Here is a 24,911-nt window from a genome sequence, read left to right on the forward strand (position 1 = left end):
ATCTTCTTCACCTCGGTCTCGTTTCGGCATCTTAGAACAAAAGTAATTTCAACTGTGCAGTAATGGCAGAGAATTGTCCTGATAATACATTCCCTGTGTTCTCCGGACGACCCGCAGCATGCTGCATTCAGTGCCCTGCACTCCAAATTCATAAAATCTGCTTATTACGATTCTGCCACAAGTCCGGCTGAATTCCTTGAAGCCATTAGCGGGTTCTTGAGAACAGTCGGGGCTGGCCTCTGCATCGACTGTAATGACAGGGACAGGGTGCCAGGGAGAATCAATGCTCCTCTCCCGCTCAAGAATGAAACTGTAACAGCAAGATGGCCCCATTGAGTGCAGGACCGCCGTCTTTTTCAACCACTTAATTGATCAACGTTTTATTTATCTTGTCACAAGACTTTAACCTAATTTGTTTTCCATTCGCTCACAAAGCACCTTCATTGAATAACCGTGTTAACAATCCGCTATATTACATTTATTCTATTTCCCCTCTCCAAACACACTTTAGATATTGTGTCTGCATTAATTTACATGTAGCAGAGGCGCTTTTAAACTTGTGTAATTAATTATCATATCAAACATAATCTTATATCATCTTTTGCCAGCACACATTCACACACACAGCAGGCTTTTCATTAGAGAGTATTCTTTTTGTATGTGTTTTAATACCGCAGAGGGAGCGGAGGGGCGGAGGGCTGGGATGAATTCCTCTCCCTTTGTTCTTCCTGAACAAAGCAGAGGTGCTTCATGCACATCCTCTTTACTCTGCAACTATGCAAAGATGTCCATGTAATTGGGTGATATTTTTTACTGCACTTCCCACTGCATGCAATCCATTACATTTCTGTCATAAAATACCCTCCTCGCTGTCATCAACTTAAATGGAATGTCAATACTTAGTGTGGAATGGGGGAGCGTGGAAATGAGCTTAACACTGGGACCCATAAACATAAAGTTTAATGCGGCCACCAAAGGAAGGGCCAATCACAATCAAAGAATAATAATCACAGATTTTCTCGGTGAGCCATCTCAACAGCTTAACACAGATAAGTTAGTCGCACCCTTTTTTTATGGTCGCGTGTTCTAATCAACACCAATTTCCTCTCTTCCCTCGATTCCATTTTCCTTTGCATTGTGCACTTTGCCTTTCCTTGAATCCAGACTGCAAAATCCTCCACCCCCACCCTGGTTGTACATGCCTGTTTTCAATTTTGTTATTCAGTGATGGAGTCGAGGCTAAATAAAGCAGGCAAAATTGGAAAAGATAAAAAAAAAAAAAAATCCCCAGCAAAAAATCAAATTATTTGGTTTGAGCAGGGATCAGACTGTGGAATAAGAGACAACACGGCTCAGCTGATCTCCGTCTGATGTCCAGAGGGAGATTCCCCACACAGGATCACTTTATGGGCTCATTTGCATTACCACAGCTCCGACTGTAAGTCAGCGGGCTGCTTAGGAGGAGAAAGCTGTGCCAGCGTAGGGCGATTATAGCTGTAATATATTAACCCAAACTGGGCAATTTCCAGAGACAAGTCACATGGTGCTGTGATTGGTTTTTACTGTGCTATAAGTGTTAACTATTAGCGCTACTATAAGGGGAATATGGTCATTGTATATCATCTGTTCGGGAGATTGTGCCCAGTTTGCTCTCTGTTTGCTAGTTTTATAGTTGCAAGCCTCACATCCATTTCATCATTTAATGACGTGTAAAATATCTGATTAGTTAATTAATAAATGAAATAATGATCGGCTTAGTAAATAAATAACAATCAAACTGCTGGCTGAATAAGCCATCTGCATAACACACAAAGTATTGCTTTCCCCCTCTTGAGTCTCACCACTAGTCACAAGATAAACATCATGTTCTTTTCTTAGCAGTACACACACAAAACACTTGTTGAGAAACGAATGTTGTCTTGTGATGTCAAGGAAGAGTGCATACAGTGGTATCTCTAAGGTAATTAAACAGAACTAAAGGTCTGCTGTGACTGGGAAGGCTTGGCAGGGCCAGACTAATGGGAAAGCTGATTAGTGTGTTTCATGCCCCTTAATGAAAGTCATCTTCTCAGCCCACAGCTAACAGGCAAGTTCAACAGAGTAGCTTTACAGGCCCACAGAGACTTTGTTGTTGCTCTTACCTTTACATGTTGATGATAAGAGTTCATTTTCGTCAGGGTAACCAGCGTGATCCGAAGCAACACTAATGCTTTGTAATGAACTTGACGATAACTGACGAGCTGCTGTCATATTGCCGATAACTAGCTTGTACATATACCTTCTTTTTGCAGACCCTTATGCATTTAATATCCACAGGAAAAAGAGCTTGAACACAAAAAATAGTCCATGCATAACAGCAGAATAACAGTTAATAACCTGTCTAGTGCTAAAATACAAATGCCTTTCAGTATTTAGAGGTGCTTAACCGTGAAAACAATTCCTGGCCCGCAGAGGCAGTGGAGTTAGACGCTATTTGGCAAAAAGCAGTGCTCTAATTTCATGATGGCATATGGCTGAGCTTTGTTCCGTCGAAGCCAAATGGCTCCACCCGTGCCCATTTGGTAATTTGGTGACTCACTGTGAACTTTATAGTATTTGATTTCAAAGGTAGGCGCAGTATGGAGGACGGTGTCTCAGTGGTTGGAACTGTCATTTCACAGTAAAAGAGGTGAACGACGTTGCCTGTTGATGTGCACAAGCTGTAACAGAATGGCAACCTTCCCAGTGTGTACCCTGTCTCCTGCCCAGTGTTTGCTGGATGTGGCTCCAAACCCCCCCACTAACCCTGAGGATTAACTATCAGAACTCAGGTGAGAGAGGTTTTCTGGTGGATTTGAGCTTGTACCTCTCAGCTAATCACACCTTAACTTCAAACAGACCATACCAACAACGTGGTGAATGTAAAAATGGGTTTTTGGCTTGAATAATTGGGATCCAACAAAGATTGTGTATCCGGATGTGGGAATTGAGAACTGTGGAAGTGTCAGCGACCCCCTGAAGATGTCAGGAAATGGCTGGCAGATGCTTTTACCCTGTTCCTGTATTGAGCAATGGTTTTCTCTGGTACATGAGCATTACAGTGTGTTGTACTGTATATCCTTCCATGCATATATAGGGCGCCAGACGCTTGTCATGATACTGCTTCTCCCACGTAAGGAGATCAGTTTATATTTGGAGAGGGTTTTGTTTGCCCAGACTGTTGCAATGTAACTGTCAGTCCTTCCCAAACCATCTTATCCTTAACCCCTATTCCAACAGAATATAGTTGTGCAACATGCATCTAGGCGCAACATTTCTGAAAGGCAGTTGACCCAGGCGAGTCTGCATAATGATGCATTGCTGGTTTAATTTCAGTCTCCATTTGGTTCCAATTTGTAACGCAACTGTCCGATCAAAAGCAGTGATTCGCCCTGTCAGTCATTCCACCTTCAGTCTCATTTTTGCCTAAAAGACCAAATCTACTCCTTTACTCACCATTTACCTGTTAGTCATGGACAGAACTATATGCTTTAATCACAATACAACTGAGTCCAAAAAACATGAATAGATTTTAATCGTAACCAGGAAAGGTAGCCTTTTTCATTTCTCTGTGCTCACATAACTTTAATCATCTGTTTGTCTTTAGCTGCAGCATTTCGATCCAAAAACGTTCCACTTTTGCCATTTCAAATAATGGAAAGTGTATTGGAAGCTCATATCGCTGCCAGCAATCAATCAATCTCAATAACCTTTTTATTCAAACACCTTATTTGTGTTGTCAGCGTTGACAGTATCGCGCACTGCGACCAAGGATTTACCACGATCACTGTGACATTGCGGAGTGAAAAATGATCAATTATAATGTTGCCAACTCTCACTTCCCCTCTCTGTCACTTATCACACTGCTGATAAATGGTTAGGTACTAATAAATAACTTCACATTCATAGCGGCCTGTTGGAGAAGGACTGCCATTAATTAGAGTGACAGACAAGTGGAGTATATTGAAAAGATGCATAATGAGATAAAGGCTCCGAGTATTGGTCTCCCCTTCTTTCACCTGTTTCCCTCCCATTTCTCCAGTAATTGGAAGACTTTGTGAGGACAATAGTTTAAGAAAAGTTTCTTGTTAAAATGTTCTTAGCTCATTTATGAAAATAATGCTTATTTTAAGAGTCATAACAAATGCACAAGTAGACACAACTCAGGCTTTTATTCGTTAAGTTTAACCTAAATAAACCTGAAAGGAAAGCAGGGCTTTTAATGCAAATAATCACCTTATAATTAATGCACTTTTTGCTGTTGTACATGCCACAATAAGAAATTGTATGTAGTTTTGTGCACCAACAACTGCTTAAAAATGTCCCAGCTATGTGGTTGCTGCTATTGAGAATGGCATGTCCCACCTACATTCTGGAGCCTCACTGGACAAGCCCTTACTAATCTTTCACACGTTTTTAATCATTCCATTTAAGCAGCAAAAACGCAAAACAGAAGTACTTACTGTCCCCTCCACTCAGTGATCTTGGTAAACATTTTTATGAACAGGTTAAATAGTTAGTAGCCTACAGTTTACAAGGCTAGCTTTTTTAAGCTAACTCTAAAACGATTGATTTAAGCCTATTGTTACCTGCCAGCTAACTGCTTGCCTAACAGTATAATATTGCTAGTAGACAGTAAGGCTACTGCTGCTGTGGACAATGACGGTTATAAAAGTTTGCATTACCAGGTTAGCTTGTGTAGGCTAATGCTGATCCAAGGTTTCCCTATAGCTAACTGCTAGCTAAAAGGTACAATATTACTGATTGATAGTATACAAACTGTGGAGATGACTAAATAATTATGTGATATAAAAAACCTGACATTGATACCAGTGACTATATATAGATGGATGATGCGTCTCCATCTGCTCTCACTGTAGGAATTTGAAGCCAAAATTGCCTCGTGGCGGGTGCTGCCATCTTGCGATGGTGTTGTCATTTGGGGCCTCCAACTAATCGCGCACTAAATGTCTTTGTTAATGCCACCTGCAGATTCACAGTGTGTCTGTGTGAGTGGTTTTCCATGGCAGTAGACACCATCTTGCTGAGGAGTGGTGCTTTTAGGCGACCTGTTAAGCCTGTTTATAATAAGGTTCTGGAAACCAGCTTGCATGAGGCTGAAGTTAGAAAGTGGGTAATCTGGAAAACACTGCTGTAGATTATTTTTTGGATTTGGCCGTTAGAACTGCACTCAAATAAATCATAAGACATTATGCATCAGGTATTTGTATTATTTTTCTTCTTCATTACCGTACGTTGAGCAACCAGAATATATATATATATATATATCTATGAGGTTCCCCGCACACTAAACTCCATTCCATAAAGACGAGTATTATTGGTGACATTTTAACTGTTTGTTGATGTTTGCTGATGACAATGTTCAAACCAAGGACACAATTTTTCGCCTCATTATCTATGACATTAATTTTCTGTGGAGAGGACTGTGAAGAGACGTAACAGTTGGGTTGGGAATCGCACGGTACCTTTCTATCCTCTCAATTCTGTATCTGTTATAACTGTTAACTGAGCCTGTATGCACATTGGAAACATTTTTAACTTCATATTCAAAATATGCGTGCGTGTGCGTGTGTGTGCGTGTGCGTGTGCGTGTGCTGTGGTGGGGGTGGGTAGCTGTTTACATGTTTACGTTTGAAAGTGTGACTCACACTTCGGAAACAGTTTCATGCCAATGACAGCAGACAGGCTGACAGACTGACTGGCATGTTGCCATTCAACAAAGTTAAGCCCACCACATCACACCAGCACTCAATGAAAAGTCCCCACCTGCGTTCCAAAGCTAAGAAGAAAAAAAAAGCTGGGAGCAGTTAATACGTTGGAAACGTTTTAAAGAGATAAATAACTGAAAATAAGTGAGTTGACTATTTTTAAGAGACAGAAACTGTCTTCAGTAAGCAAGTTGGGGGAACAATATGGCCCGTGCTGATAAGGAGCACAAGTTGGATGCTATATAGTGCTGCTACGCCGATAACCCATCCCTCCTTTCTCTCTGCTTCTGCTCTGTGTTGTTGTTGGTCATCTGGAAGTCAGTTAAAGACAGTGATTTATGCCTGGGGCTGCATGCAGCATAGCCTCATTACACACAGCCATTTTGAGAATCAGCAGATAATTACAGTATACATCATAGACCTCATGGGGCCCGGCATATTCAGTCTACTCCACTGGCCTGTCATTTAGGACATAGGGCCGCAGGAATGGAAATCTGGATTCTAACCTCATTTGGGACACAATTTGCTCTTCATTTCACAGGAGTTGCTGTTGAAAATTCACGGTGGAATGTTGAATTGGCACTTTTTTAATTGCTCTGCTGTGAATATTCATTATGGTTAATGATTTCTTGCTAATGGATATGTCTTTATTCAGTAAAGACAGCACAGAGTCAAGCTCATTTGAGGGCAGTAAAATAGATGTGATGAAAACAATGATGAAGATGTATTAACTGTTGTTGCTGTGTTTACTTTCCTTTTCTAGTTTTCGAGTCTTCTTCCACTTCTGTTGAAATGAGAAACAAACCAAAGCTACACAAACAATTCTAACAACCCTTTTCTTTAATCCTCCATAAAGGGAACATTAACTCGTGCCCGAACTGAACTGAACCCTGAATATCTGGACCTCCGTCCGCGAGCCGAGCTGAACCCCGAATATTGGACCCCTTGCACCCCTTTAGTGAGTACCGATGGACCCATTTCTCACTAAACGATCATCATAGATTCACTTAACACCAACCATTACTTTAAATAAACTTAAATTATGTCATGCAGTAGTTTAACTTCACCATCCCACGCAATGGCATGCTAAGCTCCGTTCTGATTTGTTCCATTCAGTATCATTTTCTCATCCACGTCTCCATGGGCATGCCTCTTTGTGAGTCACTGAAACCGACTCGGCTTCCTTCATACTTCCTGCTTTCATATTTAAGTATATATTTTGCCTCTTAGTTACTTTGACACATTCTACTTACAACATCATTAAATTCACAGCCTAATGCGATGCTAATATCCATGCCATTTTTACTTGAGTAATAAGTATTTGTCTCATTACCTCCATGCTTAGGAAACACAGTGCTTGATAGTCATCTGGGGGTTGGAGGAGGTTTGCTTGTGTTGCTGTGCTTGCATACTGGTGAATCTTAATGATGTCAGTTTTTCTTACTCTTTGTTGTCAACTACAGTGTGTCAACATGGGGAGGGTTTCCTGTAAACTATATGCAGACTCCATTATAAACCACACTGCCAAGTTGATTTATTTTTGCCTTTTGGTGATGCAGGAATAATTTTCTGTCTGCAAATATCAGTCTCATCATTGCATTAGCACCAGTGGTGTTTAGAGGGTCGTCTGTAGATGCCTGTGTTTATAGATATCTATGTATATGCATCTCTTCAGTCCGATGACTGCGTGGAATAATACAGAGGAAAACCTGAACCTCGAGTTGTCTTTGTCTGACTGTATTGTCTTTGCTCAGGTATTACAGAACCCGCAGAGTTATTGATTTGAATAAGTTGTTGTCAATAGAGGCTCTCTATGTCAGCCATGTATGTCTCCTCATTGAAACATATTCCATATTGCAGCTGTCCTTATCTTATTGTTGTGTGACCTACATCTGAATGAATATAGAACGCACACCAATGATGAGGATAAATATTCAGAACCGCTCTCTTTTATCCCACCACAATAATGTAAATGATGACACAGCCTGCGAAATATTGATCGGCGCTTTTGACATTGTGTTTCTTATTTCTTAAAAGCACTGCAGACTTGATATGTTTGTGTTTTTTATAGATACTAAAGGGGGAGAAAACAGTTTTATAACGCGGCGCTTTACGGATCATTATATTCCCACTTGTTGTACCCTCAGTTTGCCCTACATTAAATATTTATCACCTGCTTCGCACCCTTGGGTCCACCATCAGCAAGTAGGGGAAAGCTAACAACACAGAGACACTATGTAAACACAAGAAAGTGATGTCACACCTACCCAAACTCCCTCGGATCACATCCTCAGGTAGTGTTGTTGTTGCTCTTTCTACTGTAGCGTTTACTGCCAGCACAAGTTGTGAAAAGCATTCCTAAGCATAAAAATCCCTAAATCATTGTAAAAGTCACTGAGAGTTATATCAAGTTGTCTTTTGTGGACAGTGGAAGCAGAGTGAGCATGCAGTACGGCAGCAGAAAGAGACTTGAAACTTCCTCCTGCGGCTTTCCTGGAGCGAGCTGCTTTCTGTGAAATGAGCGAGCTGCCATGTTTGAATTCTCCATCCCTTGTTTAATACATCCATGGCTGCGAGCACAAGATGTCTTTTGACCTCTGCCTGCCATATTCTCCGGCCCCTCCACGCACACTTTCTCCGGGCCCTGTTTAACGATCTTAAGCTGAAAACTTACAGTATACTGTGCAAGACCGCACAATCACACTGTAATGTTCCACTGCCAGCCTGATCTACACTACAGCGCTGAGAAAGCGATGTCCTCAGACGCTCTCTTTCTCTTCCTCTTCCCTCCTCACCTCTCTGTCTTCCTTATACAACAGGAGTTTGCTTATTAAAGGGCTACAGCTGCAGCAGCTCAACATGTAAATATCTCACATGGCGTCCCTTAGGATGTGCTTTAATGTCCACAAAGCTGCTTGTAGACATTGTTCCTGGATTTGTGCGTTTTCATCAAATGGGAACCCCACTGGCGAATAAGATAAACAAGAAAATGGCCGTTTGTTTAAAGTTTTATGAGGACTCTAACGAGTAAGAGTCCAGTGGTAACAAGGCACCTAGTCAGAAATAGTGATGCGGCTTTTCCGGATCAGAAATCATGTTTGGTACCGTTAACAATTGTTGCTTTTATCTTCTCTGTGAGACATCTTTTTTCGACATCTTTCTTCCATCAAGAGAGACATATTCCCCAAACATATAAAGGGTTGAGGGACCTGTAAAATGATATATGGGATAGTCTATGTTTTGTGTCTCCCTGAAGCCTACAAAGTCAATATTTGGACTTTAGCCTGATTTAATGAACAGAATTTCTCGGTGATCTCTCCCAAGCTGTATTCAACGGGGGATCTCTCCGGCTTCGTTAAAGCACTCTGCTGTTTGCTTATTGGGCCTCACCGGACTAAAGCGGCTCAAAGACAAACACGCGCATGCGCGCACACACACACACACATCTACACACCAAACAAACGGATACACGCTCATACACGACCACCGCAGAGGAGGCCCCTTTTCTTTCAGCCCAAGAGGGAATGATGACTCTCATTATCGCCTCAAAGCTAGATAGCCACAGTGCCCCCACTCAGCAGCCCTATTAAGTTACCAGACAGCTTTATTGTATTGGTGTTCGATAATTTCCTTTCCTCTGTCATTCCGAGTGCATCAGGGAGTTGTTGCACGGGGAGGGCGGGGTTGGGAGAGTGGCAAGAGCTAACGTGAAAAGGCACAGCTGGCTGAAATGATTCCCTCCAAGGGTTGGTGACTCTTAAGGACGGCTGTTGGCCTTACCTCCCCTTTATAAATAGTTCAATATTATGCACAAATCAAATTGATAGGAATGGAGGCTTGAGTTTATTATGCACAGAAGCCACAATGCACAACAAATTGCATTGTCCAGAGTAGTTGAAATGCTGCAGGATGAACACACTGAGAAAGTGGAAAAGTCACCTCTGAGACTGCATATGTCCCATTGATTTATTGGGAGTTTCTGTGTGTGTTCCCCAGCCTCATAAGGATCAATACATACACAGCCATTTATATCTATTTCAAATGTCTGTAACACCGGGTTTCCAAATCTTTTTTCAAATTGGCTTGGGATGAATCAAAAAGCTGGCTGCACACAAATATTTTCTTTATGTCGCTAGAATGAACTGTGATCCATAACCACAGTATTAATTAAGACTGCAGCTGGGACTGTGTAGAGTTTTCACACATTACTAATTCTATCAAAAGTAACACAGACTTTGACTTTTATCATTTCAGTCATTGTGGTCAATTTCAAAATAAAAGTATTTTAAGATTAGACTTATGTCTTAAAGCGATAACCTCGAAGATTTTCATCTAAATAAATGTCTGTTAAGTCACTATCTATCGCTGAATGAGGTAACACAATGGTGACTGAGCCTATGGCCCACTGATGAAAGCCTTTGCATTTGCAGTATTACAGACTGGGTGTCTGGTGACGTGTTTTCCATCACCCAGCAGCTGTTGGTCTGCCAGAGAGAGTAGGCGGAGCTAAGCGGCTGCTTTTCCGCTCTCTGCGAGTGTTGCAGGTAAACAGTAATCTACTATAGCTGAACAAACAAAGAAAAGATCGATGAGAACAGATACAACTTCAAAAATAAGTGAAAATCCAAAGAAAAAGAAACAAATTCGACGCTCAGATGAAGGCAAACAGTCTGAAAAGGAAAGAGACTGTCAGCGAGGAAAATCAAGAGTTACAACCGGAGCCAAATGTGGACGTCACACGTGCAACACTGTCTGGATATCTGGGAAGTGTGCTCCCGCAATTACTGTTTATCACCACAGGTGCTGCCAAAAAGAATTAAATTTAAATCTTCGAGATTAACACTTTTAGTAACAAATGACTGATGATTACCTTTTGTGATTTGCACTCAAAGCACGCTCTGTTCTAGCTACATAGCTTCCCATAAGTCATTAAGGTGTGCACACTTGACAAGAAGTAGCATTGTGTTATGCTGGAAATCAGTTGTGTGAATATGAAGATTCATCTTAAACAAGTCAAATTTGTGATTGAAGAGAGGCAGGAGAGCCATCTTAGTTAAAAGCAGAGAGACAGTCGAGCTGCTTTCTGAGATGTTGTTTTGGGTGCATGCACGCCTGATCAGCTTTGCTTCCAGACCTTTTAATGGCAGTCAGTATTAAAGGTTGGATCATTTCTTGACTAAAAATATTTGTTGTTTGGAAGGAAAAGGAAAAGTACGCCCATCACTGATAGACTCTTATTTGAACAGATGGAATGGCATGTGTGCGCTTTTACTTGTTTTAAGTAATTACCGACAACGCTTGGGAAAACAGCGACCTTCAACATTCACACATCATCACAGACTTCCAGCATTCGTATATTAATGTTGCATTATTGTGAGCTTCAGCCATACCAAGGCCACACTAGACACGATGTCAGAAACAATCCTTGTGAGTGTCACTGTGGAGGCTGAACAGGAGCCGGAGTGACGTGTGCAGTTATGTCGTTTACGAACACGGTAAATGCATTACTCTCTAAAATGTACTTATTGACCAAGCTGGAAAATCACATCAGCTTAATGCTACAGACACTTGAAGCTATTAATGTTGACAGTACTTGGACTTTTGAAAGAGACTGTGATGGAGGGCTAAATCATATTTGGGGGAAAAGACGTTGGAAGTAGAAAGTAATACTATCATTACTAGTCATAAGATGTGAATGAGCTAAAACTCTTCTATAGTCGATTTTCAGATTTTTGTGTAACCATTTCAGAGTTTGGCCTAACGTGGGCATTTCCTTTAAAGGTCAGAAATTTTGACCTAAATCTTATCCCCCAGACACCAGCATGATGGTGAAATGGGAATGTATGAAGGCTTTAGAACTGTGTTAAATATAATTTAAGGTCAAAGATTGAAATGTTAAAAGGCCATGTTTTCTGCACTCATCTGCACTCACTCATCTAATGTTGGCACCAAACGTATGATGCATCTTGCCTCGGCCCATGAGACGCTGGTATTGACACGTTTTCTTGCTATACTCACTTTTTGTTTGTTTGTTGGGCTTTGGATACCAATCTTTTACAAAATGAAGTAGCGAAAGCATTTTTGTTTGTTTTACTTCCTCTTAGAGTGCGTGATCTATCGCAGCAGCTGCTACTGTTTAGAATAATTAAGGCTTTTTCAAGCTCTAAAATAAAAACCACTCCAAAAGAAATTAATGAAAACAGATCATCACCTGCTATTACCTGCTGTTTCTGTCTTCCCTACAATGCTGGAAAACAAGCACCAAATAGCAAAAGGGTTTGTGAGCCTTTGCTGCAGAGTGTGCAACATTTTGCGTCGCCCCTTTCTGAATCAAGGGAAAGAAATCGCCTTTCTAGAACGCGGTAGCCTTTGTACAGAAATGTTATTTTCTGCAACAAAGCTTTTCCGTTCTGATTTGGAAACTTCTGCATGTTTTACCGGCTTTGTTGGCAGGAGAACTTTAAGATGAGATTCAGCAGTGATTCTAAGAGAGGAGCCGTTGTCATTGTGAATGTTTGCCTGAGACTGTGTCTCAATCAGGTGCAGCTGAGAAACGCTCCATGGACTGCAAAGTGGAAAAATGTGATAAAGCCGGAGAGAGGAGGAAAGGCCCGGGGTGATATTACTTTATATGAAAACACTTCTGCTCTATTCTAAAAATTCCAAATGATATTGCCTCTATACATTACTGTGCTTTAGTCAGCTTTTCCGCTTCTCGGGCAATGATGCTCTATTTATGATGAGAACCGCTCTAGCTGTGATGTTGTAAGGCACGAGCTAGCTCAAAGAATTGAAATTATTCCAAGAAGTTTTGCCCGGGGAAAGCATAATTTGTTTACACTCAGCAATTACTAAAAAATACAATCTGTCTGAAAGTGTGTCGTATTTTTATAGGCTTTTCCTTTTTCCAGCCACACAAAATCACACACAGCTTCCTTTTAATTGCTTTGTATACACCTCTTATCTATCCTCTCATCAAATGCATGGCTTCTTATGGAACATGGATGAATCCCGCTCTCCACCAAACGCTGTGGAATCAATGAAACCCATGAGAGAGGATTCATACAATCAATCAGGCACTTTATATATAAAGCTTTACACAATATAATCCACATGTGACAGATTTATGTATTGTCACAGAGTGTTCAGTCCACGCTTGCACTGTGTTTTCACCCTCTACATACACTGGAAACAAATTAAGTTCTAACTCTTGGTATGAACTTAATTTTACCTGGACTGTCAGGCCTATTAGGCCTTTTTAATATATACACCGATCAGCTATAATATTATGACCACTGACAGGTGAAGTGAATAACATTGATTATCTCGTTACAATGGCACCTGTCAGTGGGTGGGTTATGTTAGACAGCAAGTGAACTTTTGTCTTTGAAGTTGATGTGTTGGAAGCAGGAAAAGTAGACAAGCGAAAGGATGTGAGCGACTTTGACAAGGGCCAAATTAATTAATAGCCAGATGACTGGGTCAGAGCATGTCCAAAGCTGCAGCTCTTGTGGGGTGTTCTCGGTCTGCAGTGGTCAGGACCTAATAAAAGTGGTCAAAGGAAGGAACACGGTGGTGAAACGGCGACAGGGTCATTGATGCGTGTGGGGAGCGAAGGCTGGCTTGTGTGGTCCGATCCAACAGAAGAGCGACTGTAGCTCAAATTGCTGAAAAAGTTAAAGCTGGCTCTGATAGAAAGGTGTCAGAAGACCATCACAGTTTGTTGTTAATAGCGCAAACCAGTCGGGGTGCCTGTGCTGACCGCTGTCCACCGCTGAAAGCGCCTACTATGTGCACGTGAGCATCAGAACTGGACCACAGAGCAATGGAAGTGGGCGGCATGGTCTGATGAATCACGTTTTCATTTACATCCTGTGGATGGCTGCGTGTGTGTGCGTGTGATGCTTTGGGCAATCTCCTGCTGGGAAACCTTGGGTCCTGCCATTCACATACCACCTACCTAAACATTGTTGCAGACCAAGTACACTCCTTCATGAAAACGGTATTCCCCAATGGCAGTGGCCTCCCTATTGTGCCCTGCCACACTGTAAAAATGGTTCAGCAATGGTTTGAGTTCAAGGTGTTGACTTGGCCTCCAAATTCCCCAAATCTCACTCCAATCGAGCATCTGTGGGATGTGCTACACAAACAAGTCCGATCCATGGAGGCCCGACCCCAAAGGATCTGCTGCTCACGTCTTGGTGCCAGATACCTCAGCACACCTTCAGAGGTCTAGTGGTGTCCATGCCTCGACGGGTCAGGGCTGTTTTGGGACCTACACAACATAAGGCAGGTGGTCATAATGGTATGGCTGACCGTTTATTTCACATGGGGCCAGTATGACAGCAGATAACATGAGAAACTTAAATGAAAGCTAGCTAATTGGTCTAAGCAAAGTGTATATCTTAAACTAATAGTACTTGGTATCGGTAACAACCTAAACATTATTGGGTTTTATACAAACGTATGCATATGAATAGGATTTATACTCATAAGTGTTACCTGCCTAACTCTCTGCTTTAAATCCTAAGGCAGTAGTGAAGTCAGGAGTAATGGCAGCGACCTGAATTAAGCTGCAGTGGCTTTGTATGACACACTACTTACTCTTCTTACTGTTCGACTTTCTCTGAAGGTCAGTTTGGCCATTAGCTAGATCAGCCTAACACTGCGTGCCCCACCTCTCCACTCCAATTCTTCTCATCTCCCTCACCCCCTCCTCACTTCTCCTCCCCCCTCAGTGGTCTGAGGAGAGAAGTGATGAGGCTAAATTTATCTTCACAAAAAAAACCCCAAACCTAAGTTGTTAAAAAGAACTCCTGCCAGCGTGATATAACTGACTGCTGACCGTGATCAACCTCACCTTTCACGGGCGTCTGTCAAAATAACACGCACCCATTTCTCCTCGACCCCCTCTCGCCATCCTTCTTTCTTCTTATCCTCCTCCCAAACTCCATCCTCCCATCCCCTGTTTTATTAACAACGGAGCTGGTGGCTTGTGATAACTGGTCACTCCTCCAGGCGTTGAAAGGCAAGGACACTCTATTATCCTAGCGAGATGGATGGGTTGAAATATTGCCTGCAAGTGGTAGCGCCTGCCAAATCCTCCAGTCTTAAAACCCCTTTGTCTCTGACAAGGAGGGACATTAGTGAGAGGGCCAGGTTCTTGGATGAGGATATGCTTCTCTGAATACAATATGGAGAGAGGAAGGCGGACACAGGCGCGCACATGTGTGTTGAAAGGAGTCCAGAAATTTGCTTAATGTCTTTGTTGCCCTATATACAAGAAACATGTATGAAAAGCTTCCATTGCTGTGAGAAGTGACTGCTTCTTTATACTCTCTCTGTCCTGCCAATTCTCCCCATATGGGTGTGTGCGACAGAGACACAGTGAATACCTTGTATACATTAAAATGATTAACAGAGCGCAGGTAGACAGCCGGTCAGCCAGACAGCAGGGTCACATATTAATTAGAGCCATAATTATCAGTGACCTTTACCTCACAATAGTTCCACACTTGCGCGACCCTGTCGGTCTCCGCCAGTTTATATAAGAATTCCTAGCCTATCTGCAACCAGCAAGAGTCAGTAAGTTCATGCTTCTCAAAGTAAGCTGTGAGAAACAGCTGTTGTGTTTCAGTGTGTCGGTGCAGCTGTACATCTTAATGCTTTGGCAGCGTGGCTGATAGTCGCTGTAGAGATTTAATTAAGATTCAAATGCAGTGATGAGACAGACACTGTCAGATTCTGTCAAAATGTGGTCATTTCTGCAGGCCAGGTAAAGCTTGAGAATAGGTTGGAAGTGGTAAACGGTGCCAGATAATGATCTTTTTAATGTATTTTATTCTCTGTATGTACTCTGAAAAGTTAGGAGATATCCTGCTTTTAATGTGGAATTCAGAGAAAGACCTATGAATGTTTAAGGTAGAGGTTAATTAGAGCGTACATTTGCAGATCAATACTTCATGCTGTTAGTCTGTATTCTTAATGACTATAGCCACAATGGTATTGCTGTTTGTATTGTTACTGACAATCTCTCCAACTCTATCCTTGCTCTTTAAGTTACCGTAAACAATGGCAGTGTACAGAAAAGGAAGTACTGGCCGGAAGTCCTTTATCGCTAACCGCTGGCTACACCGGAAGCTCCAAAAAGTTGGCTCCCAGAGGCTACATAGCCGTCAGACGATAGCCGATAGGTTCCAATATTTATAAAAAGGTAAATCATCATTGGATGCTAGCCAAGGGAGCCAGGATGCCCTTCTGGCAAATTGCTCTCCACACGCACTGTTTTTCCTGCACACAGCAAAAGCCTGCTGAAACCCTGGTGCAGGGCTGTTCAATTATAAATTCAATTGGGCCAGATTTTAAAACCAGAAACTGTAGATCGGCCAGACATTTTCAGCAGTCTATTTAAAAGCCTTTTTTTTAGCTTTTGATAAAGCTGACAATCACAATGATTTGAGAAAATATTTTAGTAAAATGATTACAATACAATATTAAAATAGCCTATTTAATTCAAGCTTGTTGGGCCACATGGAAGTTGCCTCTGGGCCGGATGTGGCCCGCTGGCCACCAACTGAATAAGCCTGCCCTAATGGACTATACTATTTGTACTACAAACACAAACCAGAACCCTTCCGACACCTAAAATCGTGTCACTCACCTACAGATTGTGCATTTTTACGCTGAAGGTAACTCCAGTGAAACACTAATGTCCCCTTGCGGTTCGGTGGTTAACTAGCGCCCCAGCCCGCTGCCGGAGTTAGTTTTGTTTATTTAACTACAACACGTCCCCCAGACTTTGAAACATTATCGACATGATGTAACACAGCATGAGCGGTGGAAACGTGGGTTTCTTAACCACTACTAAGTTTGTTTCCTTAATTGTTTAAATGAAATCCGCATTGACTGGCTAGTTATTGTTGTAGCTGCTAAACTAGTATGTCGCGAGACGGCTCACAGGTTGCGGTATTGCGGTCACCGTGACAGCCCAGAGGGTAACTTCTAAATCCATAAAAAGTTGGTCACAAAATAAAAATCCAGTCAGTCCTGCCCTGGACACAGTGGACGCATGATTCAAACAAACCATTTCATTTTACTAAACAACATTTGAAGCAAAAGCTACACTGATCATTTAACTTAATGCTAACTTCCTTTAGTTAATCCATTATTTCCTGTATTTACATCACCAACACTGTCTTATTACTGAACATAGGAAGTCATGCTCCCTGTCATCTGCTCACCACAGCTCTTTGCCAAAAGGCCTTCCTCATCTGCTTTACAGCGTGCTTTAGTGCAGACCCCAATAGAAGGATGCATTTTGTTTATGAATCAAGTGATTTCTAACGGGGTAAAAAAAACATTTCATGTGATGTAAGGGGTCAGCATCTTCAAACATATGTTTTCCGGCTGTTTTTGTAATGAATAGACCGTCTTATTTGGAGAACAGACTCGGTCAATTGTTCAAACAGCTTCAAGCACTTTGTTTATGTTCACTTTCAAAGTAAAGCCGCGTGATGACGGTGCTATAGGCGAGGTCAGGGGTGAGGATGGGAATACAGAGCATCTGACTGTGGGAGTTTGCAATCTTTCTTATACCAACAGTGGCTGTGTTATATCAATTATATAACGTTGCAGATGTCATCAGCTGATTAAAAATATATTTGTTTTGGGAACTACAGTTGTGTATTGTACTAATAGAGCCAGAGGATTGAATGTACTTTCATGCGTTCCTGTTCCCATCACAAAGTCCATTTATCAGTAGAAACAGCTTAAACAAATGTATCAGTCAGCAAAAGAACATCATGATTTACACAGTTTTCGATATGATATCAGCTGCGAGGACACTTTTATCCATAACTGATAGCTGTATGCTCGCACAATATGCTTGGAATAAACATTTATATCAAAGAAATATAATAAAGGTCCCAAATACATCAACACATAATCCATTTACGACAAAGAAAAACATCAAACAAACCCTGTGAATGATCATAAGTCCATAAACATTATATGACTACACCTAAATTATAGGCATTTCAACCACAAAGCAATCAGGGGATGAATCAAGCTACCTCGGAGTCTTAGCTGCGCATTTGCTGAACGTTTGTACATAAACATTAAAGCACCAGCTCAAAATGTGCCATCATGCATTATTCACTTCAGTCCTGTGGAGGAAAAATAGGGATTTACTGAAATGAGACTATATTGTCTCTGAATCCACCTCCCCGTTTAGACTCACATAAAATGTCCATCTGGCATCTCTCACCGAAATGTTCAGCTCTGAAGTTTATCACTGCCTCAAGGACTTCTTTTTTTTTAACACGGCACGCTCATTGTCCATGCTTTTTTAATTGAATTAAAGAGCACTCAGTGTGGCATCTCTGTTATTGTTATCTTGTAGGTGTACAGGGTTATTAAAGAGGGGAGGCATGTTAAGTCATTTGTTATCCCTGGCATTCTAATAAACATGTTGGCTTTGGGCAAAGCCTGTAGGTTGTCTGTGCAGTTCAGATTGATACTCCTGCCATATCTGGAGCTATACACCTCATTATCCTAAGAGGATGCTTAAGAGGAGATGAATCTGGGGGAGAGCGTGGAAGACAAAGCATGGAGAGGGAAACCGCCGCACATAATGGTGTTTTTCTTTTATAGGAACGAGTTGGGAATGCACTTCAAACGGTGTATGCACATAGCAGATCTGCCGTCAAAATGTCAAGAAAACACTGACTGCAATTTATTTGTGAATTATTCCGTCTTGCCACGAGGTATATTGAATCGCACGTGTGTAAAATAACGGACAAACAGGAATAAAAAACACATCGAACAAAGACATTTAACCTCATTGCCCCACTTATTCCCGTCTGACTGCATGCTTATTTTGCTAACTTTTTTTCCCCGGCTCAAGCACGGGTTCTTGACACATATAACCCCATGGGCTTTCTGTCAGGGAAGGCTTGATTTTACTAATTGGTACCAAAGCTGTTAATTGGAGCTGCGGAAACAAGAAATGGAGAATGGGAGGGAAGTCTCTCGGGAAATATGTGTGTTCAACCTCATTTTCCACCTTTACTCATTGTTTTTTTTAACTATCTAACTGCAGAGAGGACATCAGCTTGTTGTCACAACAAAATGCCCAGCAGGGATATACATTATGAAAAACAAACTTGTTACATACAGCACTCTATATACTTACAGTGAGATATAGGTGCTTAAGGCTTATTGTTATAATTGAGATATAAAGTGCACTGTGCAATAAAACACTTTTTTTTTTTTTCTCTCATGATTATTTTTTGGCTTTTGCCTTGACAGCTGAAGAGAGACAGGAAATGTTGGGAGTCCGGGATGATATGCATCAAATGGTCAGCAGACCAAGAGTTGAACCTGCGATCAGGGCATCCAGGACTGTAGCCTCTGTATATGGGGCACCTGCTCTACCAATCTATTTAAATCGATTTACTTCTATATGTGAAACCTGTTGAGATGTAAGCTATTGAAAGGGTTTAATTTTGCAGTGTATTATATCCATGTAACGTTTAAAAAAGACCTTATGTGCAGAAAATGTCTTTTACACTCATTTGGTGCTAAACCAGAAGAGACAATGGAGGCCTACCACCGCCTTGTTGCTATTTATGAAGCAAGTGCAAGAAGCAAAATGTTAGCAGTAGTTAAATGCACACAAGTTTAGTCCTGGGGGGATTAAAAGTAACAGCAAACTGTGCTAAAAGGGATGGTTGATGCCGATGCCGATGCCGCAATAAGGTCAGTATCGAGGCAAGAACGGATCCGATGGTTCAGATCACTACATGTCCTGTTTACAATGATGAATAACTTTTCAGTGCTAAATTGTTTTTATTATCTCCAGCAGGCGTACGCCCGGAGGGGATCATGCATTCGGTCATGTGTGTGTGGGTGTATCCCTTAATCTGCGGCCAATCAGCCGTAGTATTGGAATATTTTATATTAACATTTATGACTGTGCTTAAAAATCTCTTGTGGTTTGAAAGATGTTTGAAATACATGTTTGTTTTTATACTGTATCAAACCATCACTGCCTGCTGACTCCTTACTCCTCCTAACCAGTCTTTATGGCCTGCAAGTGTTTAACAACTGCATGAAGATGGAATCCTGTTTCTGCTATGGACAATATAATTATTGTAAGGGTTAGGGTAAGGGTTACGGTTATGTGGTAGTCATGGCAGTATTGGCGGATTCTAACTATCAACACTATCTGACAAGAAGGAGACTGCCAGACAACACCGCTCACTGATAGTCAGAATGGCCAAAGATGGTGATTTATGTGTCTTGCATCGGGCCAATTCTGGATTATAATTATACATTTGGTATGGAAATAATCTGCAGATACTGCAGTTCACCACAATTGTTACACCTTGATGATGTAGCCTGAATATTGTTTCTAGATAGATAGATAGATAGATAGATAGATAAGCAGAAAGATCTAACATACTTGTAAAACAAAATTCCTTCCTCTGAACGTTTTCTCCGACTGTGATCAGTTAATCTTTTGCAGCCACATTAGCTCTTCTCAGGGGCCAAACAGTCATCCCCTCAAATGCTTAAATGACTTCCCATTGTCAGCCACATTAGCAGCTTTAAACTCCCTGTCAATCTGCAGCAGCCACATGCTGTGCACCTTGGGAAATACAGTACGCACAATTTATCATGGGAAATCATCTTCAAAAACAAACAGTGTAAGTGTAAAAAGCATCAACTGTGAAATAAGACAATTGGAGGAGCATCTCTCTCTCACTGCTGCCACACTCCGTGTTGTTCTTTGGTGTACGACTTGCTTATTGTAACCCAATATCTTGTGGAACTGACAATCCAAGTAACATTTTTATTTATTTATTGCGAGATGTGAGTTGGTTCAGAGGAGGCACTGTCAACTTGCACATATCACCGCTCGGTGGAAAACATGTATTTCCAAGATGTCAACTTTTCAGGAACCGAGGAAAACAGACTTGTTTTTATCTTGGTCACAGTGTATTTCTGAGATGTTCCAATCGAGTCAAAGGGTCTTAGGGGTTAGATAATCTTTTAAACCCTTCAAGAAGCATGTAACCCCTCAGCTTAGTTTAAGATTTTAAAAAAACTTAATGAAACACATGAAAGTCTCAGGGGCTGTCCAGGGGGGTGGCCTGGGGTGGCTGTTTGCCCGTTCAGATGCAGGACTTTTGTTGGTTTTTTAAACTGTGACTTTTGGACATACATCTCCTGTGGGGGCAGTGTGGCTCAATTGGTGGAGCAGGCACCCCATGTGCAGGGGCCATAGTCCTCGATGCAATGATCATAAGGTTCGACTCCCGGTCTGTGATCATTTGGACACACATACTTCATGCCAGCCCTGCATAATTCAGTGCGCAAGTTGGGCCACCCCAGCTCACAAAAGTCTGAGACCCCCTGGCGAGAGTTGTTTGCATTGATATAGTAAAGTCATTGTAGAACACACTTACAACAGAGTAATATCATCTATAAATGTACATGTCAAATTGTTCCTATAATGCTATCTGACAGTGGTAAGCATAAAAAGAAGTAAAACAAAACACAAACATGAGTTGAGTCAAACTGTACTCTCTAATTGTGCTTTGGCTTTCTCTCATGAATAACTTTGTTGTGCATATTGTAGGCCATTTTATCTTGGCAGTGGAAAGTCATCTTTATTAATGCGGCCATGTGACCAAATGTCATCATCAAAAAACTTTCCAGTGACAAAATTCAGCCTGGTAGGCAGCAGATGCTGCGGCAGCTTTTGATGTGTTGCCCAGTACTGATAACTCATGCAGTTCAAGTCTGGAGTCTAACATCATTTCTTGATATGTACAACACACCCGCGTGAAGCCAGCAGAGCAGTCGACATGCTGGAAGTCGTCCAGAGCGCGTTGGAGGATTGTCAGATGTTTGACCTGGAAAACTTGACCAAGACCGTTTGTGAGATATCAAAACCTTTATTTGACACCGGAACATCAATTTTTGCGCTTTTAAAATCAATCAGGAAACATTTGAGGATATTTTTGGCTGTACGTTGATGCAGTGTTCCCGCTGAGATCACAACTCAGCTTCACTGTTGTGTTTCTCAATGCCTTTGTTTTCTTGTGTTCAGGAGCAGAAAGAATAAAAACATTATAGTATAGATGGATTATTTATAAAGCAAAACAATTTAAGAGCCAAAATAAAGTGCAAGAATTTCACATTAGGGTTTGACTCTAAGTAAACACACATTCTGTTGCTAAAACCAGACACCTGACTTATCACGATGTCTCATAACTATGGCTTGTATGGTAGAGTGAGTACAAACATTGTTTAAAGTGATCATCTTTAATGTCTGTTAAGTCACTATCTATCGCCAAATGAGGTAACACAATGGTGATTGAGCCTATGGCCCACTGAAAGCCTTTGCATTTGCAGTATTATGGACTGGGTGTTGGTGGGAAAGTGCTGCTTTTCCTGTCTCTGCAAGTGTTGCGAGTAAACAGGAATCTACTATGGCTGAACAAAGAAAGAAAAGATCGATGACTACAGATACAACTTCAAAAATAAGTGAAAATCCAAAGAAAAAGAAACAAATTGGACGCTCAGATGAAGGCAAACAGTCTAAAAAGGAAAGCGACCGTCAGCTAGGAAAATCAAGAGTTACAACCGGAGCCAAACGTGGACGTCACACATGCAACACTGTCTGGATATCTGGGAAGTGTGCTCCCGCAATTACAGTTTATCACCACTGGTGTCGCCAAAGAGAACAAAACTGAGCTCTTCGAGATTACCACTTTAAATGTTGTAAGAAAGTTTATACACCAATAGTGTTGCTTCAATCTGACAAAGTTCTGGATGCCAGTGGATCAGTCCAGTGTGTTATAGTAAACTCATCTGTACTGCTGTTTATTATAAAGCCCTTTATCTGCTAGCTAAAGATTGTTATTCAAACTAATTTCTCCCTAGAGATAAAACATTTTAAGCAGTGAAAGACACTAAATGAGTAAAATAATTGTTAATGAAATCTATCCTTGTATTATGGCTTTTAAGCAGGACGTCAATACATCTGTAATGTGAGACGTGTGCTTGACCACTTGTACGCTTTAATATGCAGAGTATATATATTTTATTCATTAGAATATTGACCTCAGAAATGATGGTTCATTATAAGTTAACCACAGAACTTCACTCTTTTTCTGTTGTCTTTTATAATACAGGAAGTAGCTGCATGTATTAAGAGCCTACAGACGCAGCTTTAAGTTCACCAGTCTTGCATTAGGCCGCGGTGTAGTTACAGTAAGACTTAATGCATCAGCTGTAATGCATCCTGAAACTCTGACAAATGCACTCAAAATGTTAACGGTTTGTTAATGAGGCTGTGCAAAGAAACTGCTAAAAATGACATGGGTAAGAATAATAATGTGTTCTTTTTAAAATATGCTCTATGTGAGTGTGTTTTAGGCTAATGAGTGGATTTGATTTGTAATATTTCACATCATTTAGAATTGTATGCAAAACTATTTCTCGCTTTTTCTCACTCTAACTCAATCTAATCTCATCTTAATTTTGCACACTGTCGCGTATGAACTTACCAGATGATTTGACACAGAAAATTTGCAAAACATAATCTCGGCATGCTAATGAAGCTGATAATTTAGGTACTTTTTGAGCACATCTAATGCATTATCAGGGTGGGCCACAAAGTGTGACGGACCACATTTGGCTTTAATTTATACATAGGGGACCGACAACCAAATTGTGGACTTGCTATTCAAATTGTCGAGCAAAAGGTACTTTTTCCTCCCAGTAGTCACTAGAAATGAGTTTCTTAAAGCAGTTAATTTAAATTCCCAAAGATGCCCTGAGCAACATCTCAGGGAGGATGTGATTATTTGCGACTACACAGCAGAGATTGCGACACGCGTTGATAGAAACTGTCAGGTATTCCCTGAACTTGCTTGTGTTCTTGTAAGTTTATTGCTCAGGACTCACAATAAAGGGAGCATGTTTGAAAGAGGCAGGTCTGAACAAATAGACTCACAGAGCAGTGGTGATTTTGATCAGTGGTTCACCTGAGGGATTGGAATATATTTGAGGATATAAAAAGGAATTGGATTAATCTTGAATTTTATGGGGGTTTTTTGTGCATGCAAAATACATGCAATTTCAGCACCTAATCACACCTATTTATTCAGGTTCACTTCCCACATGCACATTCACATTAATACATGCATCCACATACACAGACAAGTACGCAACTGTCAGTAACCCTTGGCTGATCAGAGGCTCCTGAGACCTGCCAAACAAAATCAGCTCACAATTCCAACAGAGTTCAGCGATGAATATTAAATGAAAAGGGTAAAGAATTAAGCTAAGGTGCAGCGGGTTAAATTAATAAATAAATGGACTCATATATATTTATAAATATATAAATAAAAAAGTTGAATCTCCTGTGGTCAGCCTCCATAGACCTAGCGGTCTTTGAAGGCATCATTAGCTGGTTTTATCAGCACATTGACCCTAAAACTAGTACCTGAGGGGCCTGACTGTAGTGGAGCAGGCATGAGCATATGAGTCTTGGATGGATGAAATAAGACTTTGAAGTGGATTTTCTATTTGAAGGATTATACATCAGGGATTTTGATTCATGCCCATTTTTTGTCCTCGAGGCTATGTGCTTGTGTGGGTGGAAAGAGTTATCGTTCACAAAATTATTAATGTATTTATTTCTTCTTCAACCAAAACAATGATATTTAGTTAATGAGGGAAAAACTTACCGGCTGTTGTGTTGAATGGGTTTTTTCCGCAAGTGAAGAATAAATAGTGTAACTGTACTCGGGAGGGAATTTCAGGAATTGAATCCTCGGAGGAATCGTGTTTTTAATATTGACAATATTTTACACAAATAAACCAAAGACTTCAGGTCACATGACACAAGGCTGCCTGAAGCGTGGACAAATATTGTTATATCATATTCTCCAAAGCCTGTAAACCAATTGTCTATTACTTTCCTTTTTTTGATTGTACTGTAAATTGGAATTATAAATACCTTACAGTAAAGATTTATTCCGATACAGATGAGAATCTACTAAGATAATCATTTGTCTTTCATATGGATTTTCCTAATCCTTGTGTATGTTGTCATGACCTAGTTTAGCATTGAAATTTAGTGAATAC

General features: G+C 41.0%; 1 protein-coding gene across 4 annotated transcripts in view; it reads left to right on the forward strand.

Moving 5' to 3' along the window:
* LOC138605332 (protocadherin-9) overlaps window positions 1-24,911 on the forward strand; it is a 220,844-nt gene that overhangs the window by 52,306 nt on the left and 143,627 nt on the right. For 2 of the 4 annotated variants that reach the window (XM_069677934.1, XM_069679326.1), the window contains exon 2: window positions 6,604-6,705. The exons of the other annotated variants lie outside the window; for them this stretch is intronic. In XM_069677934.1, the coding sequence (XP_069534035.1) occupies window positions 6,604-6,705 (102 nt within the window). The remainder of the gene's footprint in view (window positions 1-6,603; window positions 6,706-24,911) is intronic. 4 annotated transcript variants of the gene reach the window in all.

This window comes from Semicossyphus pulcher, unplaced genomic scaffold (genome assembly GCF_022749685.1).
Source record: "Semicossyphus pulcher isolate SPU_LCO1_2020_fin unplaced genomic scaffold, fSemPul1.0.p SCAF_1, whole genome shotgun sequence".
Lineage (NCBI taxonomy): Eukaryota > Metazoa > Chordata > Actinopteri > Labriformes > Labridae > Semicossyphus > Semicossyphus pulcher.